The sequence below is a fragment of the Neolamprologus multifasciatus genome, chromosome 1, assembly GCF_963576455.1.
Source record: "Neolamprologus multifasciatus chromosome 1, fNeoMul1.2, whole genome shotgun sequence".
In the NCBI taxonomy this organism is placed as follows: Eukaryota; Metazoa; Chordata; class Actinopteri; order Cichliformes; family Cichlidae; genus Neolamprologus; species Neolamprologus multifasciatus.
This window is the reverse complement of record NC_140439.1, coordinates 842,496-863,329: the sequence shown is the minus strand read 5'-3', so window position 1 is coordinate 863,329 and position 20,834 is coordinate 842,496. Positions and strand designations below refer to the sequence as shown.

The 20,834-nt window shown below is 40.2% G+C and overlaps 1 protein-coding gene across 10 annotated transcripts in view; it reads right to left on the bottom strand.

The window, feature by feature from the left end:
- LOC146525060 (C-myc promoter-binding protein-like) overlaps positions 1-20,834 on the bottom strand; it is an 81,786-nt gene that overhangs the window by 44,183 nt on the left and 16,769 nt on the right. For all 10 annotated transcript variants that reach the window (XM_085165946.1, XM_085165953.1, XM_085165970.1 and 7 more), the window contains exons 2-5: positions 16,587-16,917; positions 11,155-11,401; positions 4,723-4,792; positions 3,042-3,211 (exon numbers count right to left, since the gene is read on the bottom strand). In XM_085165946.1, the coding sequence (XP_085022072.1) occupies positions 3,042-3,211; positions 4,723-4,792; positions 11,155-11,401; positions 16,587-16,897 (798 nt within the window). In that variant the 5' untranslated portion in view covers positions 16,898-16,917. The remainder of the gene's footprint in view (positions 1-3,041; positions 3,212-4,722; positions 4,793-11,154; positions 11,402-16,586; positions 16,918-20,834) is intronic.

The window sequence follows — 20,834 nt, the reverse complement described above, 5'->3', positions numbered from 1 at the left end:
TACTGGCAAAACCTCAAAAAGTTGATTCTCAGCACACTGGCATACCAGCTTAGCATGTGAGATAGTGAAATTAAAATGTTCTTACATTAAAAATTTTCCTAACATAATAATAATAAAAAAAAAACCCATTTGAACAGTAATATCAACAGTTAAATTAGCCCACATCTTGTGCATCCTGTGAGTTGGCTGAGGCAACACCTTACAGGTCACTGATGAAACATACAGCATGGGAATTGAGTTAAGCAGCGGTAAAAACCTATTGCAGTGCTTTGCCTCGAGGTTTCTTAGCATAATGTAAACTGTAATGGATTTTCTGCAGTTTATTTCTTTTTAGGACATCCAGTACCAAAATGAATGAATGCTGGCTCCTGCCCACCAGATTCTACAGCCTTTTCAGGACGCAACGACAATCTAAAATGTCCTCGCTGTCCAGAAACTTTCCAACTCTCAGGGTCTAACATGGTTGTAACTGTGACAGAGGTAAAGCACACCACACACACACACACACACCTGACCTGAACTAATAACATTAATAATACAAAAGAGTGGTCACTTCACTTTATTGTTATTGATATTTATATTTAAAAGTACAATACTGTAATTTTCTGCTGCTCATTCCTGTGCAATATCCCATCTGCCCTCCCGTCATATTTCTTTTCAAGATTTTCTTATTTAATCACTAGTGTACATATATTTATATTTATAGATACATATATATTTAGTCATCTTTTCTCTTTTACCATGTCTCTCTAATATTTTGCTCCTTACTATTTTTCTATTTTTTTATTATTTAATTTAATTTTATTATATTTTACTATATTTTCTCCTACTGTATCATGCTGCTGAGTGACTGCTGCTCGTCAAACACATTTCATTGCAATGTTGACCCTGTGCTAACTTGCATATGGCAAATAAAACTGAAAACTGAAAACTGAGTGGACAGGTTCTGTAGGGTCCTCTGAAGCATCAGCAGGCACAGAAACAGTCTGTGTGTAGCTGTTTAACTTCTACTGATCATTGAAATGCCAACAGTGGTTCAAACAAACAGCAGTTAGCTGAGCTTTATAAATCTCCTCTGCTTCCTGGAAATATGAGACCTTCCCACTTCATACACAGATCAAAGCTAACGGGCTTATCTGCTGTGTTGCCTGTTTGGGTCCGTTTTTCACATTTTCCTCTGAAAGGAACTCAGGCCTTTGTTTGCCAATGAGTGGGTGTGTTTGCTTCTATGTATACACTGTGGTCAAAAATTAAGCCTTTTTATTAAAAAGCACTGTGTTTCCATTCTATGAATGTCTATAAATGAATTTCCTTCTTCCACCACAAAGTTTACGGTTTCATCCAGAAACAGGAAGCCAACTAGAAATAAAACTGGAGGTTTGACACCTTTTAACTGACGATAAAGTTACAAAAAAAGTAGCAGAGACTGTGGTTATGGCAATAAATATAGAATATTTAACTTAGGCATGATTGCTCAGTTATCAATGGAGTCTGCAGGCTGCCAGAGTCCAGCTGGGTCTTCCTCTGACCTTGGCTAGTAAATGACAAGGCAGCAAACACACTGTCCTCACCAAATATCCCCCTTAGAGTCAACCTTCCAAACACACACACGCACACACACAGAAACTTGACTCAGCAGCAGCAGACCGAGAAGGGTTTGGCACTGCCAGCTGCTGCTGACCTCTAACTGACCTTGTTCAGCAGAGCAAACGATTAAACAGTGGAAGGCTTTGAATGTTATTTGTTTTCAATCGTGATTGGTTTACCACATAATTCACTAATATGTGTCAATATGACACTAACCACAACTGGACGCCATTCCAAACCCAGAGATCAGCACAGCAGGCCAAAGCTTATGTTTAGATTTGGAAACCAAGGATGTGCCTGTTTGAAACTGGAATTGTGCTCCTCTGCTGATGTGTCAGTGAACCTCTGCCGGGTTTGTTTGCATAAATTTACCCTTTCTTCTTTAATAAAGAATTCAAGATAGAAAAAAGCAAAGTTGGGCAACCATAAAAAGATGGGTTGTTGAGAAAAATGAGTTTCCTTTGGACTCCACAGTCCAAAAACGTGCACGTTTTAGGATAACTGGTGACTGTAACTTGGCTGTCTGTCTCTATGTCTTAGCACCTGTAACCTCATCTATGGGGAATACTCTCCAATATAAGACTGCTGCAGCCCATTTTGAAATCTGAAAAGCCCCTCCAGTCAACCCAGGCCTTTAACTCTGATCATCACACAAGTCTATTGATTTCTTGATTACTAAGGTCTATCTTGGAAATTAAAACTGTCCCTCTTTTTGAAGTGTGCTAAGTATTTGGATATTTTACTAACTCCTCAACATATCAAACTGTACATATTGATGGATCAAAGTAAGTTTATATTACCCGCGTGAACAATGTTTACACTGCACAACACTATATTTTAGCCTTTATATAACTGGAATTGAAGGTAATAATGCCTCTGAAAGTGTGATATGATTTATGATGGGAAAATGCATGACTGGGATACTAAATATATCGGGTTACTGGTTTGATGTGCATATGTGTGAGAGAGCGACTCATTAAGAGAAACAGAGTCTGCATTGTTGTGCCCTGAGAAGCAAAAAAAATAGCTCCATAAAAAGACTACAAAAGGAACAACCTTGTCCTTACAGTAGTGTTCAGGCATTTACTCTTCTAGTGAGCTGGTAGATTATTTTTTGTTTTGTTTTTTGCCATTTTTTTCTGTTTTATTGTTGTGTTTTAATTCAAAGTTGCTGCCTTAAAATACAAAGCACATATGAGTTTATAAGGTTTTGGCAACATGCCTGACCTATTTTTACTTCTGGCATGCAGCACAATGTGGTTTTCTCGTGCCCTACTACAGTGTATGACTCTGTGGTCGTGTCAGCTGTACAGATGGCAGTTGAAGTCTGTTGATGAGGTCTAACAGTCAGTGGGATGCTCTCAGATCCAATGCTGTTGCCAGAGAAGCTTGTAAGTCATCTGGATGAGTGAGAAATAAAGTAGTGTGGCCAAATATCCATTCATTCATCTCACCTTCTCTCCAGAGGCTCCGGTGAGCACAAAGGTGGAAAAAACAGGGAGGGAGTATTTGGTGTTAGCTGGCCAGCACTCAATTGTGGCCCCCATGGGAAGGCAGAAGAGAGGAACAGACTCTGGCAGAGGGAATGACTCATAGTCCTCCTCTGGATATCTGCTGAATAAACCTAACAGAAGGAAAAAAAGAAACAAAAAAACCCCCAAACAAACAACTGAGAACTCAATTTAGAGAGCAGCTGAGGGCAACAGCCCACTATGAATAACAATTACAAGCTAATGTGGATGCAAAATTGCCTTTCTAATAAGCTTAAAAGCAAACAAGTGCAATGTACTATAATCACAAAGATAATGTACAACTTTATCGAGGCAATGTGTCACTAGAAACGCCTGGCTTTGTAATAAGCAAACAGTCCTACACAATCGCGCATTCAGACAATTAGTTACTGTCAGTGGACACAAATGAAGAACAATGAAGTACTAATTTTACTTTGGCACTTACTTAACTCTGAGCTGCATCCAGCTTGATAAAGGATGATATGAACTAAGCGGTTACACAAAGAGCTTTACGATTTAAAGTTATGCCTTATTAACAAATAAAATATAGCCCTTTAGCTGTGGCTGATGAGAATGCTGAAATAAACAGCAAATGTGCCACAGGAGCCAAATAATTTCTTGAAAATGGTTAATAAGCTCGGTTACACTGTAAAGTTTCACTGAATTATACAGGCAATCATTTTTTCTGTTAGTCTAATATATATATTAGATTACAAAACTTTAACACTAAACGCACTAAAAGGAGGAGGGCCTTAGCAGTTCCCTGTGCTAAATACCCTACTACATTAGACACTCTGACTAATGTCCTGCTCCACAGCTATAAGTGCTCCTTCACATGTCATTTCTACATGAAAACCAAACATCCACCGCAGAACAAACTTATCTTTGCTCACATATGGATTAAACCTGAAGCTTGTTGCTTGGTGGATTTCCTTCCTGGCTTGAAATGTTGAAAATAAGCATCATTTCTGTGAGCTGACTCATCCAAAGCATTAGATAATATCGCTTCACAGTCTGCTGCATATTCACAACACAACAAAACGTCAGCAAGTCTGAGACTCAGCCAAACCCGGCGACTCTGAGCCAATAGTGTTATCAGAAAATCTTATGTCAGTGTTTTTGAAACGGGGAAGACACACAGTATTTAATGTGGCATAATCACCACCTTACATGTAAATATATGCTAACCATTAACTCCCTAGCAGGGAATAATGTTGGCATGCAGAGGCTTATCACTTCACTTCAATTCTGAGGCATCAACATGTTTAAACAAGCCGAATTGCAAGCATTACTGTAGCAGAGTGCCCTCCTGCAGCCAGTGCACTCTGCAGAATACGCTTGTCTCGACATCACTACAACAACACACAGTTACAGCAAATATAGAAACAACCGATATGCAATAAACAGTTAGGACATCGACAATTTGTTATTCATAAAAGAGTGGATAACTTTCTAAATGCATTGCAAAATCCACTCTGACTAGTCAAATTTTTCTCACCCACAATGCAAATAATTTGGCAGAAGAGAAAGCTACCTACAGACAACATACCATTTGATTTCTTAGAGGTTCACATCAGTATTTGGATCTGTGTGCACTGACAGTTATCAGATTAAAAAGGCTTACCTGCTTTGTACGCTATTGTGTTGGTTTTGGCCACAGACTTCTTGTAACACAGGTAGACTGAGGATCCCCACTGAAAACAAGAGCAGAAAACAGGTCATACTGTTATCCTCTGGGTCATCTTAGGCACAATCAGGATCAAAACGCTTCAAAATCTCATCTGGGCCCGCATTCCACTTAATCCTTTTCAGAACTGCAATTCTTTCAACTAACTAACAACAAGCCCTATTTAAGTGTTTTTATTGTGCAGCGCAGTATCAGCCTAGGATCTGTTCTCCGTACGTGGATAGCCATAAAGTCAAACTTACTCCCATCATGTTTATTAAATGTAAACAAGATTAAATAATGGACCTAAACGGCAGAAGTGGCAGCCAACCGTGGCTGCAGCATTCCTGAGGGAGGACCCTGTTGTGAATAGTGCACTGATAATACTAAACATTTTCAGAGGAGACATACTGTATTGTCTCCACCAGCAATGTTTTACCCTTTAGACTCTTTACGTTTAGAGAGTTACTGCTTTAGTCAGGAGAAGATAGAGCAGATACACTAAGTATTGAATATGACACCAATATACAAAGTAAATATATTTCTAAAGGTGCTACTGACATGAATTTCTCACCAGATGTTGGTAACGACCCATTTAATCTACACATGCAAAAAATCATAGTCATAGATCTCCATATATTAAGTCACATGTAATAACTAAAGGAATCTTTAGATTTATTTGCATAGATTTCTATTTATTTCCTAAAACGAATGGTCTTACTTTCCTGAAACCTTCAAAACGACTTTTGCTTGCAACAGCTTTTGTCCAGATTAGAGGTGGGGAAGATAAAGCCGAAGCAAAATCTGAATAAAGAACATCATAAACTGTTGACCCTTACATTTAGGAGATCTGGGTGTTCTGTTACTCTGTGGGGGTCTTTCGTTTGTATGGTCTAGTTAATTTGTGTGCCTTTAATTTATGGGCTATAAACAGTGCTATCTGAACTCCAGGGGGGCACACCAATAAAACCACTGCACCTATAATGACCTATATAAGATAAGTCGCTATGCCTCGAAAGAACTAAGTGCAATTTCAGCACATCTATGTTCTTCCACTTCCACGCAGTCTACAAAGTTAGATAGTTAAAAATCTAACTTCAGTGTGGTATGGTAGGACATGGTTAATGTCTCTGAATCAATAGAGTCCACAATGGACACATCTCTGGCTTTGATTACATTAACAGCTTAGTAGGACATTAATGGCTTGCAACACAATACTTCCTGGTGCAAAAATAAAGCTAAAAGAAAATCCATTAGGCCCTCATTCTGTGCAATATTCAGACTCTCCAAAACCATCCAGGGGCTAGTTCTGTCCTGCAGGCTGGGTATTTCACACCTCTGCCTTAGAGGTTTGGAAATTAGTTCTGAGTGATCACATCACTGGTCTTTATCACAACACTTACAGGAGATTTTCCACTTGTGTGTCACTGTGTTAGATATTGTGCTCCATCACCATCATGAGAACACCAAAGACAGTAATATCTCACTCTGACTCGGTTTCCCAGACAAGTGTCATTTGGAACAATGCTGAGTGTAGAACTGTGTGTAAAATAAGTGGTAGAGCAGGTCATCTACTGATTGGAAGGTTGGTGGTTCGATTCCTGGCTTCCCCTAGTCTGCATGTCAAATATCCTTGGGCACGATACTAACCCCAAATTGCTCTCCGATGCATCCATCGGAGTATGAGTGTGTGTGAATGTTAGTTAGAAAACACCTACAAAAATTTGCTGGTGTGAATGGGTGAATGCACAAGTTGTGTAAAGCGCTTTGAGTGCTCAGAAGAGTAGAAAAGCGCTATATAAGAACCAGTCCATTTACCACTTAATAGCAGCTCATAACATCTGCCTGCCGATAAATCCGTCATGCTCTACGTACTACGTACCATAAGTAAAGAATATCATCATTCATTGTTTTTCTTTAACTAAGGTCATTCTTGGGTAAATCCTAAAGGAATTAAATAAATAAAGTGCAATGCAAATTTTTTTGTACTTTTGGGCATTTTGTATCAGTTATACTCCAATTCATTTAAAAGATCAAATATATTACATTTCTATACTTTTTAAATAAATATAAATATAAAATAAATAAATGTGAATATATAAGTCAAGCCAGACTCTTGTGAAACCATTAGCATGTGAAGAGAGGCAATGATGCATCATATACACAAACATGAAAATTTGTCCCTGTGAGAAAAAGCTGGATTCTGACACATAGTAGACACATAACTTAAGTAGAAGTATAAACACTTGTGTTAAAATACTATGGTAAAAGTTAAAGTACTGATTTGAAATTCTAGTAAATAATGTAATGAAAGTACAGCTCTAGTACTCAAAGTATAAGAGTAAAAAGTAGCTCTTTGAACGACATTTCTGCCATCGATTTTTATGTAAAATGGACTGAACTTCATGTCATATTAAAATAATAATATTTAAAAAAATATTGGTAAATGTGAATGCAAACTGTATTTCCACTTAAATTCTAATTCTAATGAATGTGCTTAGCTTTAACAATCTTTTATGCAGTACAAAAGCAGAGAAAATTGGAATTTAAAAAAAGCTCTGGGTGACTTTGCCTCCAGATCTAAACAGAATAAGGTGTACAGTGAGGGATGAGGGAAGCAGGTGGGGGAACCCTTAACCCTTAGTGGTGGAGTGTGTGGGAAAGAATCACTTAGAAGTAACTCACAATAATTTGAGCACAAGCAGATTTTATGTCCAGGTTGTGATCAGCTGCACTATGCTGCTAGTCTTTGTGGATTTATCCAACTGAGTTCAACAAAATATAAGCAGATGTTACATGAGTTCATGTCACCCACCCTACATGGATACCTGCTAATACTTGTTGAGCTTTTAGTTAAAATGCATTTGAAAGTATCTGCCACTCAAAAAAATGTTACTTCTTTTGTGCTCACTCCTGTAGCATTAGCTGGATGGTAAAGTACAGTGACTATGACTTGCGGACATCTGCACCAAAAGTATGTTTCCAGATTTTTCCCTTCAACAAATGTTACATATAATAGTAACATATAGTATAGTACAACAAATGATGCATAAATTGGTTCATCTCTACCTGTGTCACAAGCACCATAATACACCAATAGGATTGTCTTCTAAGGTTTTTATTCCCTCCGTTTAGGCAAAAATTGGTTTGGTGATTAGTGATGGGAAATAATACCCACACACACAAAATGTCTTGAACCTAAGGTAGGAAGGCTTTTTGAAAACTAAGGAGTAGAAAGAAGAGATATTTGTGTTTAAAAGTGAGGGAGTATAAGTACAAACACTGTCAAAAAACAAACAAACGCTCAAGTAGATACAGATACCTAAAAATTCTATGTAAGAATCTTATTGTGGTGGAGGTGTGGTCCCTGGCTCGGCTGCAGGGGAGGAGTGGTGCAGTGAGCTCAACGGGGCGGTGCTGGGGAGGCAGGTGAGAACACAGCTGGTGGCGTTTGGTCTGATGACAGTTTCTTCCCCTTTTTAGTGAGACGGGAGAGGAGCGGAGGGGAGCTTTGGAACAGCTGAGACCTGAGCGGACCAGACTGTGAACTGTCACAATAACCAAACCCATAAATAAACGTGACATCTCGCTATACCGATCTGTGTGTGTGTGAAGTGCATTTTACACTTATTAAGGTACAGCACCAAACTTTTTGTACTTTATTACTTCCTACCTCTGCTTCTGACAACTAAAACTAAGGATGCTTCCAAAGTTTAATAAAAATATTTAACAGAACATCACATTCTGCTTCAGGCACTAAAAGTCTATAGATTAATGAACTAGGAAATTTCAGGACACATGCAGCCACATACAGCACCTTGAAGGGGATTGCCTATTCTAAGAAATGCCAAATGTAGATCTCGCTGACACTGCAATAACTTTTACAGTAATTTAGTCTGTTTGTGTGTGTGTGTGTGTGTGTGTGTGTGTGTGTGTGTGTGTGTGTGTGTGTGTGTGTGTGTGTGTGTGTGTGAGAGAGAGAGAAGCAGAACAACATAAAAAGAATATGACAGGAAAGTGAACAGAGCACAAACACTGGGTGTGGAGAAACTGAAATGCAGAAGCAGGCAACATCTAGCTCAAGGGGCTTCACTATATGAAAAAAAATAAACTATATTAAGAAAACACACGCACACACAGCATTGAAAAAACCTTCATGAGGCATTTTATGATGGTTCTCCATAATTAGATGTACTAGCCAATTGGAGCACCTTACATGAAGGCAGAGAATTCTCTTCAAAATACTGAAATACACATTTAACTAGAAAAAAAACAATAAACAGATGAGATGGCTTTCACTCCACAACATGTGTCAGCACAATAAAAAGAAAAAACACAGAAGTTTGACTTGAACAGAATGACTTAAAATTTTTTATCACATGACAGTATGAGAAAAAAAAGCTCTGAACCATCTTGTATTGCTGACAAGTTTCACACCAAAGCTTTAAGAGACTTAAAATGAGACAGCAGAGTGAAGTTGAGGATTCAAGACTTATGACTAAATGTCTTAGCATTTCAGGTGACGGCCTGACAGCACGAGCAACCATCTGCTGAATTCAAAATGTCATAGAGTACCTTCAGAAAGGGAAAAAAATCCACATTCAGTTGTTAAGAACTGGGTTTTTTTATTACAAGTTATTCTGTTTTGAAGAATATGACATTATTGGGTTTACCCAGTTGCTCTCGACCTGCATCTATCATCTAATTTTCCTGTTTTTAAAAATCCAACAATACCATCAACATTTGCATTGGCATATTTAAACTAAAATGGCTCCTTCCCATTCAAATATTTGGTTTACACTTTTAACTTGTGTTTGCTTCCAGTTTACACTTTCTGTATCTTACCCTCTTTATGCTGATGTCATTCGTTCTGTTAGGTCTTTAGAACTAATCTTCCTCCTCAATAGCTGAGGTCTGTTGTTTTGAGTGTGTGTTGCTATTTTTATTTGTGTGCAACTTGTACATAAAGTTCAAAATGTTTGTTACACTTTAGTATTTGTGTCTTTAGCACAAAAATGAAATGCGCTACACCTCAAGAAGATTTCCTTCATATATAAATAAATGGCCTGTAATGAGTGCGCTGGATAAACCTGTTGCTTTAACCAACTGGCTTCTTTACTCTAAAGAACTAAAGAAATCAGTGATGTTAGGGCTGGGCGATATGGCCTAAAATTCATATCGCGATATAATTTGAAGCACGTGCAGTAACGATACATATCGCGATATATTCTTTTCTTCTGTATAACGTATTTTCCACACTATAAGGCACACTTAAAATCCTTTAATTTTCTCAAAGATCGAGAGTGTGCCTTATGTATGAATTCTGGTTGTGCTTACTGACCTCGAACCGATTTTGGCGTGCAGAAATCTGTTAAAAAATGTTTTAGTACAACTTTGATAAGCCGCACTGCTTGATGGATTGCCAGAGCATTATGGCTGCCGTAGTGAGGGGCTTCACGGAGTAATCTGGGTCCAAAACTCCGTCCATTCAGGTCCCAAAGTCAAAGGCTAAGGGTTAAAAACGGTCTAAATTCTTTCATCTTTAATTAAATCATCAGCGTTGCTGCTTTATCGGGTGTAACAATTAAGTTTTACATCCATGCATCCATAAAAACAGAATTTATTACATTTAACAGGAAGTTAGCTCGCTAGTTTCCACCTAAACATTTCATACCATGTTCTGACTGAGAGATTTTTGAAACTAATTAAATCGTACAGCTCTGCTACCACTTCCAACATAAATAAAGACAGAAAATTAAACAGCAGTGGCGTTTGTAGGGTTACTGAAGTTGGACTACCTGGTATATAATGTTGTGCTACGTGATTGCTAGCGACACAGCTATGTTAGCATAACATTAGCACAGTGAAGCTGGAGGATGAACGCCAACTTTTTTTCCACTCGATAAAAGTTAACGTGAGGGATTCTGGTGGTCAGGGACAAATGCAATCGCATAGCAGGATGCTATACACGGGCCAAACTTCAGTCAGGAGAACAACTGAGATTATTACGCACAATACGAGGTTAGTTATTAATATACTGCAACAACATGGGAATAAAGCAGCTGCGAGAGAATTCAACATTAATGAATCAGTCTTACAGAAGTGGAGGAAGCGCAGTTTTTGGCTTTCCCCATATTTCAAAAGTGCTTCATCTCTTTGCTATGACTGTCGCCCGGCATAATTTGCAGATGATAATGGTTGTAGCCACTGCGATGCTTTCGACCAAAACAGACGCAGCTTGATGACATCATCAACATGTGCTATCGCAATAGAGCGGTATAGTCAAAATCTCTATCGTTGGCCAAATTTATATCGTTCATATCGTATATCGTTTATATCACCCACCCCTGAGTGATGTATTCCTCTATTCGTCACCAGTTTCTCCCTTACCATGCTGCTGTTGAGATTCTTCTCCACCTTGCAGAAAGTGTGTGGTGGGGTCTCCCCTTTGCTCGGGATGATGATGCAGACGTCTGTGACGGCCAAGGCGGCGTGCGGCTGGCTCTCGGGAGCCCGGCGGTAGGTGATGTAGATGCGTTGGGAGGAATTACCACTGATGTTGGCTGGGCGACCAGAAGGTGTGGTTTGGATAAGGTGGCAGCCCTGCTTCAGACGCTCCTTCCACTCATACAGCACACTACAGGAGGAAGCACAGCAATGTGGTCAACCACATAAACTGCCACATCGGGGTGTAGTTATTAGTGTGATTGCCATGCACAATTGATTGCTGGGCTACTCAGCTGGAGCAAGTCCTACACTAGTGCAGAATTCAGTGGCTTGCACAATGAAATTGATTAGTCTGCTCTGTATTATCTTATCCAAAGCAGCATTTGATGGAATTCATGAAAAACAAATAGACATTTATAAGCATTCAAAGTGGCAAATTCAAGCTCAGAACCACCTCCATTACTTTGGCCACAATAACGCATGTTGCAAAGGAGGAAAAAGTCTGGACACTATCTGGCTCCAATTTAATAATGGAATTCTTGCCAGCCACAGTCTTGTTGAGCAGACATCCTGACACTGTATTTAGAAGCAGCACAAATTTAGCACCAGTGTTTATTCCAATGCAACCCTGTCTATTTACTGATTCCTTCTTATGTGCGAACTCTGCTTTCAGCTGGAACACTTTGACTTAAATGCACATTTGGTAATGAAAAGATATCAAATCAGTATTCGGTTTTTCTGCTTTTAATTGAAAATTTTATTTTTTAAGCAGAATTTTAATTCCTATTCGCTTGTACTTATCAGCTGAATTTGCCTTTGACTGACTTTGAGATTTGTGATAGTCTTCACATATGTATATACACACAGCTTACAGTATACTGACACATATACTGACACATAGGGTGACTGTAGCTCAGGTGGTAGAGCAGGTCATCTACTGATCGGAAGGTTGGTGGTTCGATTCCTGGCTTCGCCTAGTCTGCATGCCAAATATCCTTGGGCAAGATACTAACCCCAAATTGCTCTCCGATGCATCCATCGGAGTATGAATGTGTGTGAATGTTAGCTATAAAGCACTTAGAGAAATGTGCTTGTGCGAATGGGTGTGAATGGGTGAATGCACAAGTTGTGTAAAGCGCTTTGAGTGCTCAGATGAGTAGAAAAGCGCTATATAAGAACCAGTCCATTTACCATTTACATATATTGAGCCTGTACTGCACAAGAGGACCCTTGTACAAACCACTTAGCGGACAAGTACTGAGAGATACGCAACAGTGGCAGTAATTTTAAACACTCCTCTTGGTATTTCCATTATGCACTTATCCTCCATTACTGTTTCAAGTGAACTCAACAGGCATTTTGTGGCACTGTCTGAAAGCTGGAAAGAGAAGAGAATGTAAAGTAGTCGACCAAGAGATTTTTATAGTTTCTTTCTTTTTGGTTCCTGCGTGGATTGCTGTGGTAGCAAAGTGACCGACTTTGCTCTGCACGTCTTTCTGTGCTGTTCATACGTGTATATTGACATCAGTCAATACAAATATATGTAATACACTCTTAAAAATGGCTCAATAAAATATGTATTTATAAAACAAATATTCCCAGGGTAACGTTACCTGGGCCCTGCCCTGGAGCCAGACCTGTGGAGGGTGCCCAAGGGTGAGCGCTTGATGGTCGGACCTTATGCCATAGGGCAGAGTCTGGCGCAGCCTTAAGAAGGGGCGTGTAGGGACATTCTAACTGTATCATCAAATCTGCAGCTGTGTGTTCTGGACACTGAGGTAAAGAGAGAGGCTGAGTTGCCACCAGGTGGTGAGTTGGATCAGGTGGTGAGGCAGCATGCTAGACAGACCTGCATGTCAAAACATATAATTAGGATGCTGCGCTGGGACCGCCTGAGAGAGGCCCCGGTCCGCAAGATCTTCAACTCCCACCTCTGGCAGAGCTTTGACAGCCTTCCAAGGGAGACTGGGCACATTGAGTCCAAAAGGACCATGTTCAGTACCTCAGCAGTCGCAAGGTGGTCAGTGCCTGTTGTGGTGATAAAACGCAAACCAGATTCTAGATACCGCAGGTGAAGGGAGCCATCAGACTGAGGGAGTCCTATCGAGCTTGGTTAGCATGTGGGACTTCAGAGACAGCCTATAGATACCGACAGGCCAGGTGGAACACAGCTCAGGCAGTGGCTGAAGCAGAAAGGAGGGATGAGTTCGGAGAGACCATGGAAAAAGACTTTTGGACTGCCTTGAAGAGCTTCTAGGAAAACCGTCAGGCGACGGTAGATGTTGTAAGGCTGTCTTGGTTGACACGTCTCTACAATGTTTCATGGAGAGCAGGGGCAGTACCTTTGGATTGGTAGACCAGGGCAGTGGTTCCCATCTTCAAGAAGGGGGACTGGTGGGTGTGCTCCAACTATAGGGAGATCACTGCAGCTGCAGTGAAGTGGATACTGTACTGGTCCATCATGGTGAAGAGAGAAATGAGCATAAAAACAAAGCTCTCGATTTGCCAGTCAATCTACCCTCTCCTACGGTCACAAGCTTTGGGTGGTGACCGAAAGGAGTAGATACAAGTGGTGGAAATGAGCTTTCCCCAAAGGGTGGCAGGCCTCTCTCTTAGACATAGGGTGGGGAGTACGTCCGTCCAAAGGGGCTCAGAGTACAGCTGCTACTCCTCCCCGTCAAAATGATTCAAGGTGTGGTATTATATGTGATGGTTACTGAAGAGAGATTGCATAATTAATGAATAATAGTTAACAGTTCTCCCTGTGGCTTTTCTGCTGTCATGAGTCAAAATGTGTGCGTTGAAAAACTTAAATTGCCACACATACACAACACTTTCTCCATTTGCAGACAGTGCCAGCAAAAAATATAATGTTTGAGTAAAACTGCATGCAAATAGTGCCTACACCTGTTCACCCACATAAGCCCTCAGTAACCATTAGTGTTGCCAGTGTCTGGGAAGTGCAGCCCCTTTGGGCTTTCAGCACACAAAAGCTGCTGATATTGTCTGAGCACATTCTTTGTCAGTGCCTGATAAGCACTGCACTGTGTAGTGTCAGAGGCCAGTGAGAGCCTCCTTAGCATCATCACCGCTAGTGTGGGAGTGCTCAGCAAACAGTATTGAATTCACACAGCTGAAAAGATGCTGCTGAAGTGGACACCTCTAACGGTGCTTTGCTTCCACTTTTCTGTTGGTAAAATCACAATGGCTGAAAGCAACTACTGCGGAAAACCGCTACAAAGGAGGATTCCAGGGCAGAGCAGAGCATTTTCTGACGTGAGAGCACTTCAGCTTTTTGGGCCGCTTTTCACAGCTGGTAGAAAGCTGCCAGTCACAGGAAGAACAACCACAATGTTTCCTGATAACAGCAACTGATCTTAAATAGGGCTTCTCCAGAAAGTTTGTTAACTGTGAAATGAGAGAAAATTAGTTTTTGTTTCAGTGAGAGCCAGCTTCAACTCTGGGCCAGTTACCAGGGTAACAGACTCCATGAAGCTAAACTGCACACTGGCAGGTTTTTGATTTTTTGTTGTTGAACTAGGACTCCTCTCATGCTTAGCCTAAAGTACCTGCCTGGCTGCGTCAATGCATATCATCATTCATTCAGTCGATACCAAAGCAAATATGGCAATACATCAATTAGCAGTTTTAAGTTGTTTTTTTTTCCTAGGATGACTTCCAGTTAAACATTAATCAATCTGTGCTCAAAGAACAAGGACAAAAATGGTTTTATAAGCTGTTTTTTATAAAGCTCTGTGACTGTAAAGACAATAAGGCAGCTGTCAGGTTGTCAGCCAGTTCCTCTGCACTCAGATCAATATCAATTACAACATATGGTGGTGACTATATGAATATATCCAGGTGAGGATTATTGTGGTGTAGCTGAAACAACTTAAAGATTCTTAAACTGGACTAACAATGTAGTTTAAAGGGAGATTTTGAATTCAGGGTGCAGGCAGTCCGAATGTGTTCAAACAGCATTTAATGCTGAAATATTTACACACCTCATAAATAGAATCATTAAATGTTGCCATGCAAGATTTGTGAGTCCAAAAGGACATTTAAAAGTTAACAGAGGGTGTGAAAAACTAAGTGTAGTAGGATTCCAGCTTTTTTTTTAAAATCTAACTGGGTAAATGATAATTGATTGGAGCAAAGAAAATAGAATCATTTTAACTTATTTTATATTTCCCTGCTGATTTTTAAGATAAACATCACTGCTTCACACTGACATGCATTCATAGCTGGAATGGATGAAAAATGGACTGTTTCTTTTATATCACTTTTTTTTTTTTAAATCTAATCCAGGGATCATCTCTGCTCATCATTTAAGCATTACCACAGTACTGTAGGCCAATTCCCCTTTTTTCCACACAGAGAGTTAACATACATAGCCAACTTATCCCTGGTCATGATCAGACTCAGAGTTTCTCATAAAAGAGTGAATCAACTCGAGTTCAGAGTTGAAATCAAATTAGCTAAATTTGCTTCCTGGAATGGTTCCAACAAGTAAGATGAATAATAAACGAGATTGTGTACTGCATATGTAAACAACAGCACTGCATGTCTTGGGCAGGCTTGGAGTCAGCACATCATTACAGTCATTCATCCGAGGTGTTTAGAAAATTCTGTCAAGCTAGTGAATTTAATGAGTATCTAAATCCTAGCAAAAGTGACTCAATTTACATTTTCATAAATTTATTCTAATGTTCACAAAGCACGTGCTGTTATTTCAAAAGAGAAGTGTAAACACTTTCCCATTTGTCTTTTTCACCTTCTTTCTGCAGCAGAATTCAACTCTCTTTTTTTTTAATGTACAGATATTTATGTCTCCCAGAGGATGAACTGGATCTCTTTATTTTACATGCATTTATATAATCTGTCCCACTTGGTTTTTGCAGCCTATTCCAGTTTTCCTGACAAGGTGACACTTTTCCATACTTCAGTGGTAATATGAATTGCTTCCAGACTGGATCCTCCCATCCCTAGCTTTATCATCATCATCATCATGATAAATACCTTTCTGATTTTGTATTTTGATGGCAAAGTAAAATTGACATCTGAGCATTTACAAAAGCATTTGCAGGCAGGTTAATTCTTGGCCTACACAAGAAGAGAAATACTTTAATGAACACCTCCACTGAAAAGCTTTAGTCTTGGACTAGCCAAAATCCACGTTTGGGACACCAAGCTTTAACCTGCTATGCATCAGCATGTAAATGTAGTCCCTGACAATGTTAGCAAGCTCACTTTAACAGCCAAATACAGACTCAAAGTGGTGTTAGCCTGGCTACAGAAAAGGTTTTGGAAATAAAGACAATGTTGTGCTTTGCCTTGTTTAATTACAAACAAGGCAACCTCCTTTGGTTACTTACCCCAAGTCGGTTAGCGGTGGCTTGTCACGACCTCGCCTGTAGCACAATAAGATCTGCGGCGCCATGAGGGCACCGTTGTTAAGATCAGCCGATTGGCCTGTCGGTGTTGTTTCTATGCATGTGAACCCTGGCGGCACCTCCTCCCCCACTGAGCGGATCACCACTGCCACATCTGTGATGGGTGCCTTAGGCTTGGCCGTCTTGTGGCAGACATCATCAAAGTGGATCTCCTGGTCCAACGGCTTGGACGGGTCCGTCAGACCAGCCACCACAAAGTAGTCGGCTACACGAGGGCCTTTGTCCTCCATCATTTCCCATCCCCGCCAACTACCTTCAGAGGGAAAAAGAAAGAGAGGGGTAGAGACACAGAGAAAGAGAGAGAGAGAGACAGATTAATTTTCGTTGTGGTTGCAGGTACAGACGGTTCTTGTGTCCTTGCTCTGGCTTTAAAATGAGAAAAAAAAAAAAATCTGACAGCCATAAATCTTTCTAAAGGGAGGCCAGTAGAAGGGCAAATGGAAAGAGAGGGCAAAAATGTGGGGAAGAGAGGCTATATAATGAAGCAGCCATTTAGAGCTTGGGTAGTTAGTCTTGGGTGACAGTCTTTGGCCAGGTCACGTAATCAGCGGAAGGTTCAGCATCCCAGCTCAAGGACACACGTGGATGTGATGAGGGCATAACATTTTTGGTCTTGAGGTTTTTCAACCTTACTCTAATTCTAAAGAGTGAAACTCTGGCTAGCTACACAGACCTGAGTGTGCATTTTGAACAGGGAGCAGTGAGGTGTTTCTTCACACATTCCACCTTAATTAAAGACCACGTATAAACCTAAGCTTACAAGCTTTGTGATATTACAGAGCCTATTAAGCCTGTGTGATAAAAGCCAAACAGTAGTTTTCTTAATCTAGCCCAGAAGGGCATGCTCAGACTCAATAACACCATCTACATTTACTGAAGCAGCACAGTCTCAAAAGGACAATGATATGGTTATATAAACTAAAGAAATGCCTTTTGTTAGAGATAAAGAAAACATCCTCTGCAATTGACAAATTATAGAGTTGCACATGTTTACCAGCATACAAACCTCAACCTGCCTCTGTCATGAGCTGTCATGAGGTTAACTGAACTTCAGGTAAGAAGTTATGACCTGCAGTCTATCTGGGTCAGATATAAACCAAGTTTAGATGTAGTTTATTTTCGTTGTGCTGAGTTTTTGCGGTCAGTTACAATAACTCATACTGCGTGCTAGCTAGCATGATGGAGTTTCTATACAGCTGGGCGGGTGCTATGATGTTACTGATAGTGAACTTTATTTTATTCATGAGGTTAGTTATTAGAGTTGCCAATTGGAAAAAAACAGAATCGTCCCGTATTCAGTGAAAATATTAGGCGTTTCGTATTGAGCTGAAAAGGAACAGTTTGTCCCGGACTTCAGCTAGAATGAAAAAAAGACACAAAGCTGGAGTTATTCGGTGTCTTTACGCTACACAGCTGTTTCTTCTTCTCTCTTATCTCACCTCCCTCTCCTGTTGCTACTTCAATCATGCAACGAATCAATGATCAGCTGATCGGCGTTTCAGCAAGAGAGACGGCAAGTCTCAAGTCTCTTGTTTGTTTATGCCCACTTTGCGCCAGAAAGAGGAAACCATGTTGTTGCGCTAAACAACAGCTGCATGTTTAAGATTGATCAGCTTTTGTTAGAATTTATTTAATATTAATTTCTAGTATCAGCTGATGTTTGCTGGAGCCACAGCTGTAAAAGCTGCTGGTCATGATATCAGTTTGGATATCTGGTGAGAGGGAAACCAGGAGATGTCCTTACAGAATCATCAGAGCTGAACAGGTGATGTGTGAAGTTATGAACTGTTTCTGAGAGACAAATAACACCAGGATCCTTTTTTATGCAGCTGACAGCTGGTAACTGTGCAGGGGCAGGTCTAGCAAAGTTTTGCCAGGGGGCCAGGTAGGGCATTAACAGGGAAATGGGGGCACAAAGAAATACTTTTCTTTCTTATTCTCATTTCAAATGTCTCGCTTTTAATAAATAATTATCTGAATCTTACAACCAAAGTTTGTATCTGTATAAAATGTATAGAAATCATACATATACCAACAAGACAGTGTACATCACTGTCACAACAGTGTTTGTTTTAATTCAAAGACCCTATGGCTTTTCCTATGGTGGGCCGGTCTTTAGTCAAAATGCCCGGGCCGATTTTTTGTCCCAGTCCAGCCCTGGGCACGACACGCAATGAGTTAATTTGAGAGGGTGCATTAAAAAATAAATGGCCGGGCCAGCGGTGCACATCGCAAATTCGCTTGCATAGACACATTAGTTTGCAGCTTCTTAATGACGGTATCTTAGCTAACAACCCCAACTACCAGATTTAACTTGTAATTGGCTAAAAAAAACTTAGCCTACCGGTGAGAGCGACATTGCTAGCTGGCAGTTATTTCAATCAATGTTGAAATTTCCACATTCCGACACTTTAAATGCTTCAGGAGCTCTCCGCTCAGCGCAGCATCAGCACCACGGAAATTCATGGATACATCCGAAGACTCGAGACAGAATTCACAAAGCGTTTTCGGGACTTTCAGGTGTATGGACCAATGTTTTCTTTTCTGATCAAACCAAAAGCTTTAATGAGCAGCTGGATTTGTCTCGCATTAACTGGCTGGACACAGAGGACATCGAACTGCAGCCGATTGAACTGAAAAATTTGACTCTGTGGGGGTCAAAGTTCGCAAAACTACAAACGCAGCTGGAATCCATAGCTATGCGTGTTCATGGAGCTTGCATTTTCACTTGCTGGACATCACTACCTGACAAGTTTAATGGTCTTCAGAACATTGCATAGGCCCTATTGACAGTACTTGGCTCTAGATATCTGTGCTCGCAGATTTTCTCTCACACGAAGAGTGTCCTCAGGTCCTCAGTCTGAATGCTGGACACTCAGAGACCTGTGTCTCTGAGTGGGAGACCAGAGATCACATTAACATGTGTATCACTGTATTAACAGACATGCCATATTGGTCCAGTTTATTTTTCTTATCATTGTTGTGAGGAGACCATAAATATCATTTGCATTTTTTGTTGTACAGTTCATTTGCTGTTATGGATAAAAAGTGTCTTTTTTTGTTTCAAAATAGCTGAAAATTATTCGCTGATAGCTGCCAACATCTGCAAACAAATACAATTCTATAAAGTTGTTCTATGTAGTGCATAACTGTTAATATAGAGCGTTATTAAATTTATTGCAAATGCAGCCATATGGCACACTGACTTCTGAGGAAATTTTAGATTTTTAGACGTTTATTCAGCTGTGTAAAAACTATCACTTTAATCTCAGCCAAACCGCTTTACTCAGGAACAAATAAAATACTGAAAAAAGCCAAACATTAACATTTTTAAGTTATCTAAGTGACTTATATATCATGTTTAACCTGAGTAGCAAAAGACGGCGATGGGTTTGAAAACCATTTGCCGGGAGTCCGGTGTTCTCACCGGCTCTAGTGAGCCTTGAACCCCGGCTAGCTGTCGAGCTGGTGGGTAACAGACGTTTTGAAAATATGTGGTGTCTTGATAAACTGAGCAGATATTTGAAGTTTACACAGCTACATTCTGGCCTGAAAATATATTAAATGTTTATTTTGTGACCCAGAAAGAATAATAAGAGTAATATTAAAACTAACTAGCAGCCACCATTGTTGAAAACTGAGCAGGGCCGTGCTATGAATTCTGGGATAGGTTGCGCCACGAAGTATACACCCGACCCATTCAAATCTGGGGAAATGAAGGACGCATTTGTGAGCCGCATTTGTCAAATTTGGACAGTCTTTGTCGTGTCGCTGTAATGTAATCGGCCTACAAATGCGGGCACAGGAGGATGTGGTTCCTGAATTTGGACACAGATATGATACCGTGTCACTACCCGATCCGTACCGGAAACCTGATCGGTACCACGCATGCGCAAATCTTACGTCACTTCCTCTCGTTGCCAACATTGCGACAGTTAATGTATTTGAGTGACACAGTTAGCGCCCAGTTAGCTCATACCATTTCTCAACAGCTCTGCCTCCTTTTCAACTGCCCGGGACATTTAATGGATAATCTGTATACAAACAAATTCATGCTTTTCTCCTCAACAGAGTGCGTCCCCCGATTGAACAACAGCGCCGTAAAATGAGAAGAATGGCACCTAATTACAGACTTAATAATACTGACTTAGTAATATGTCACGTTAATAT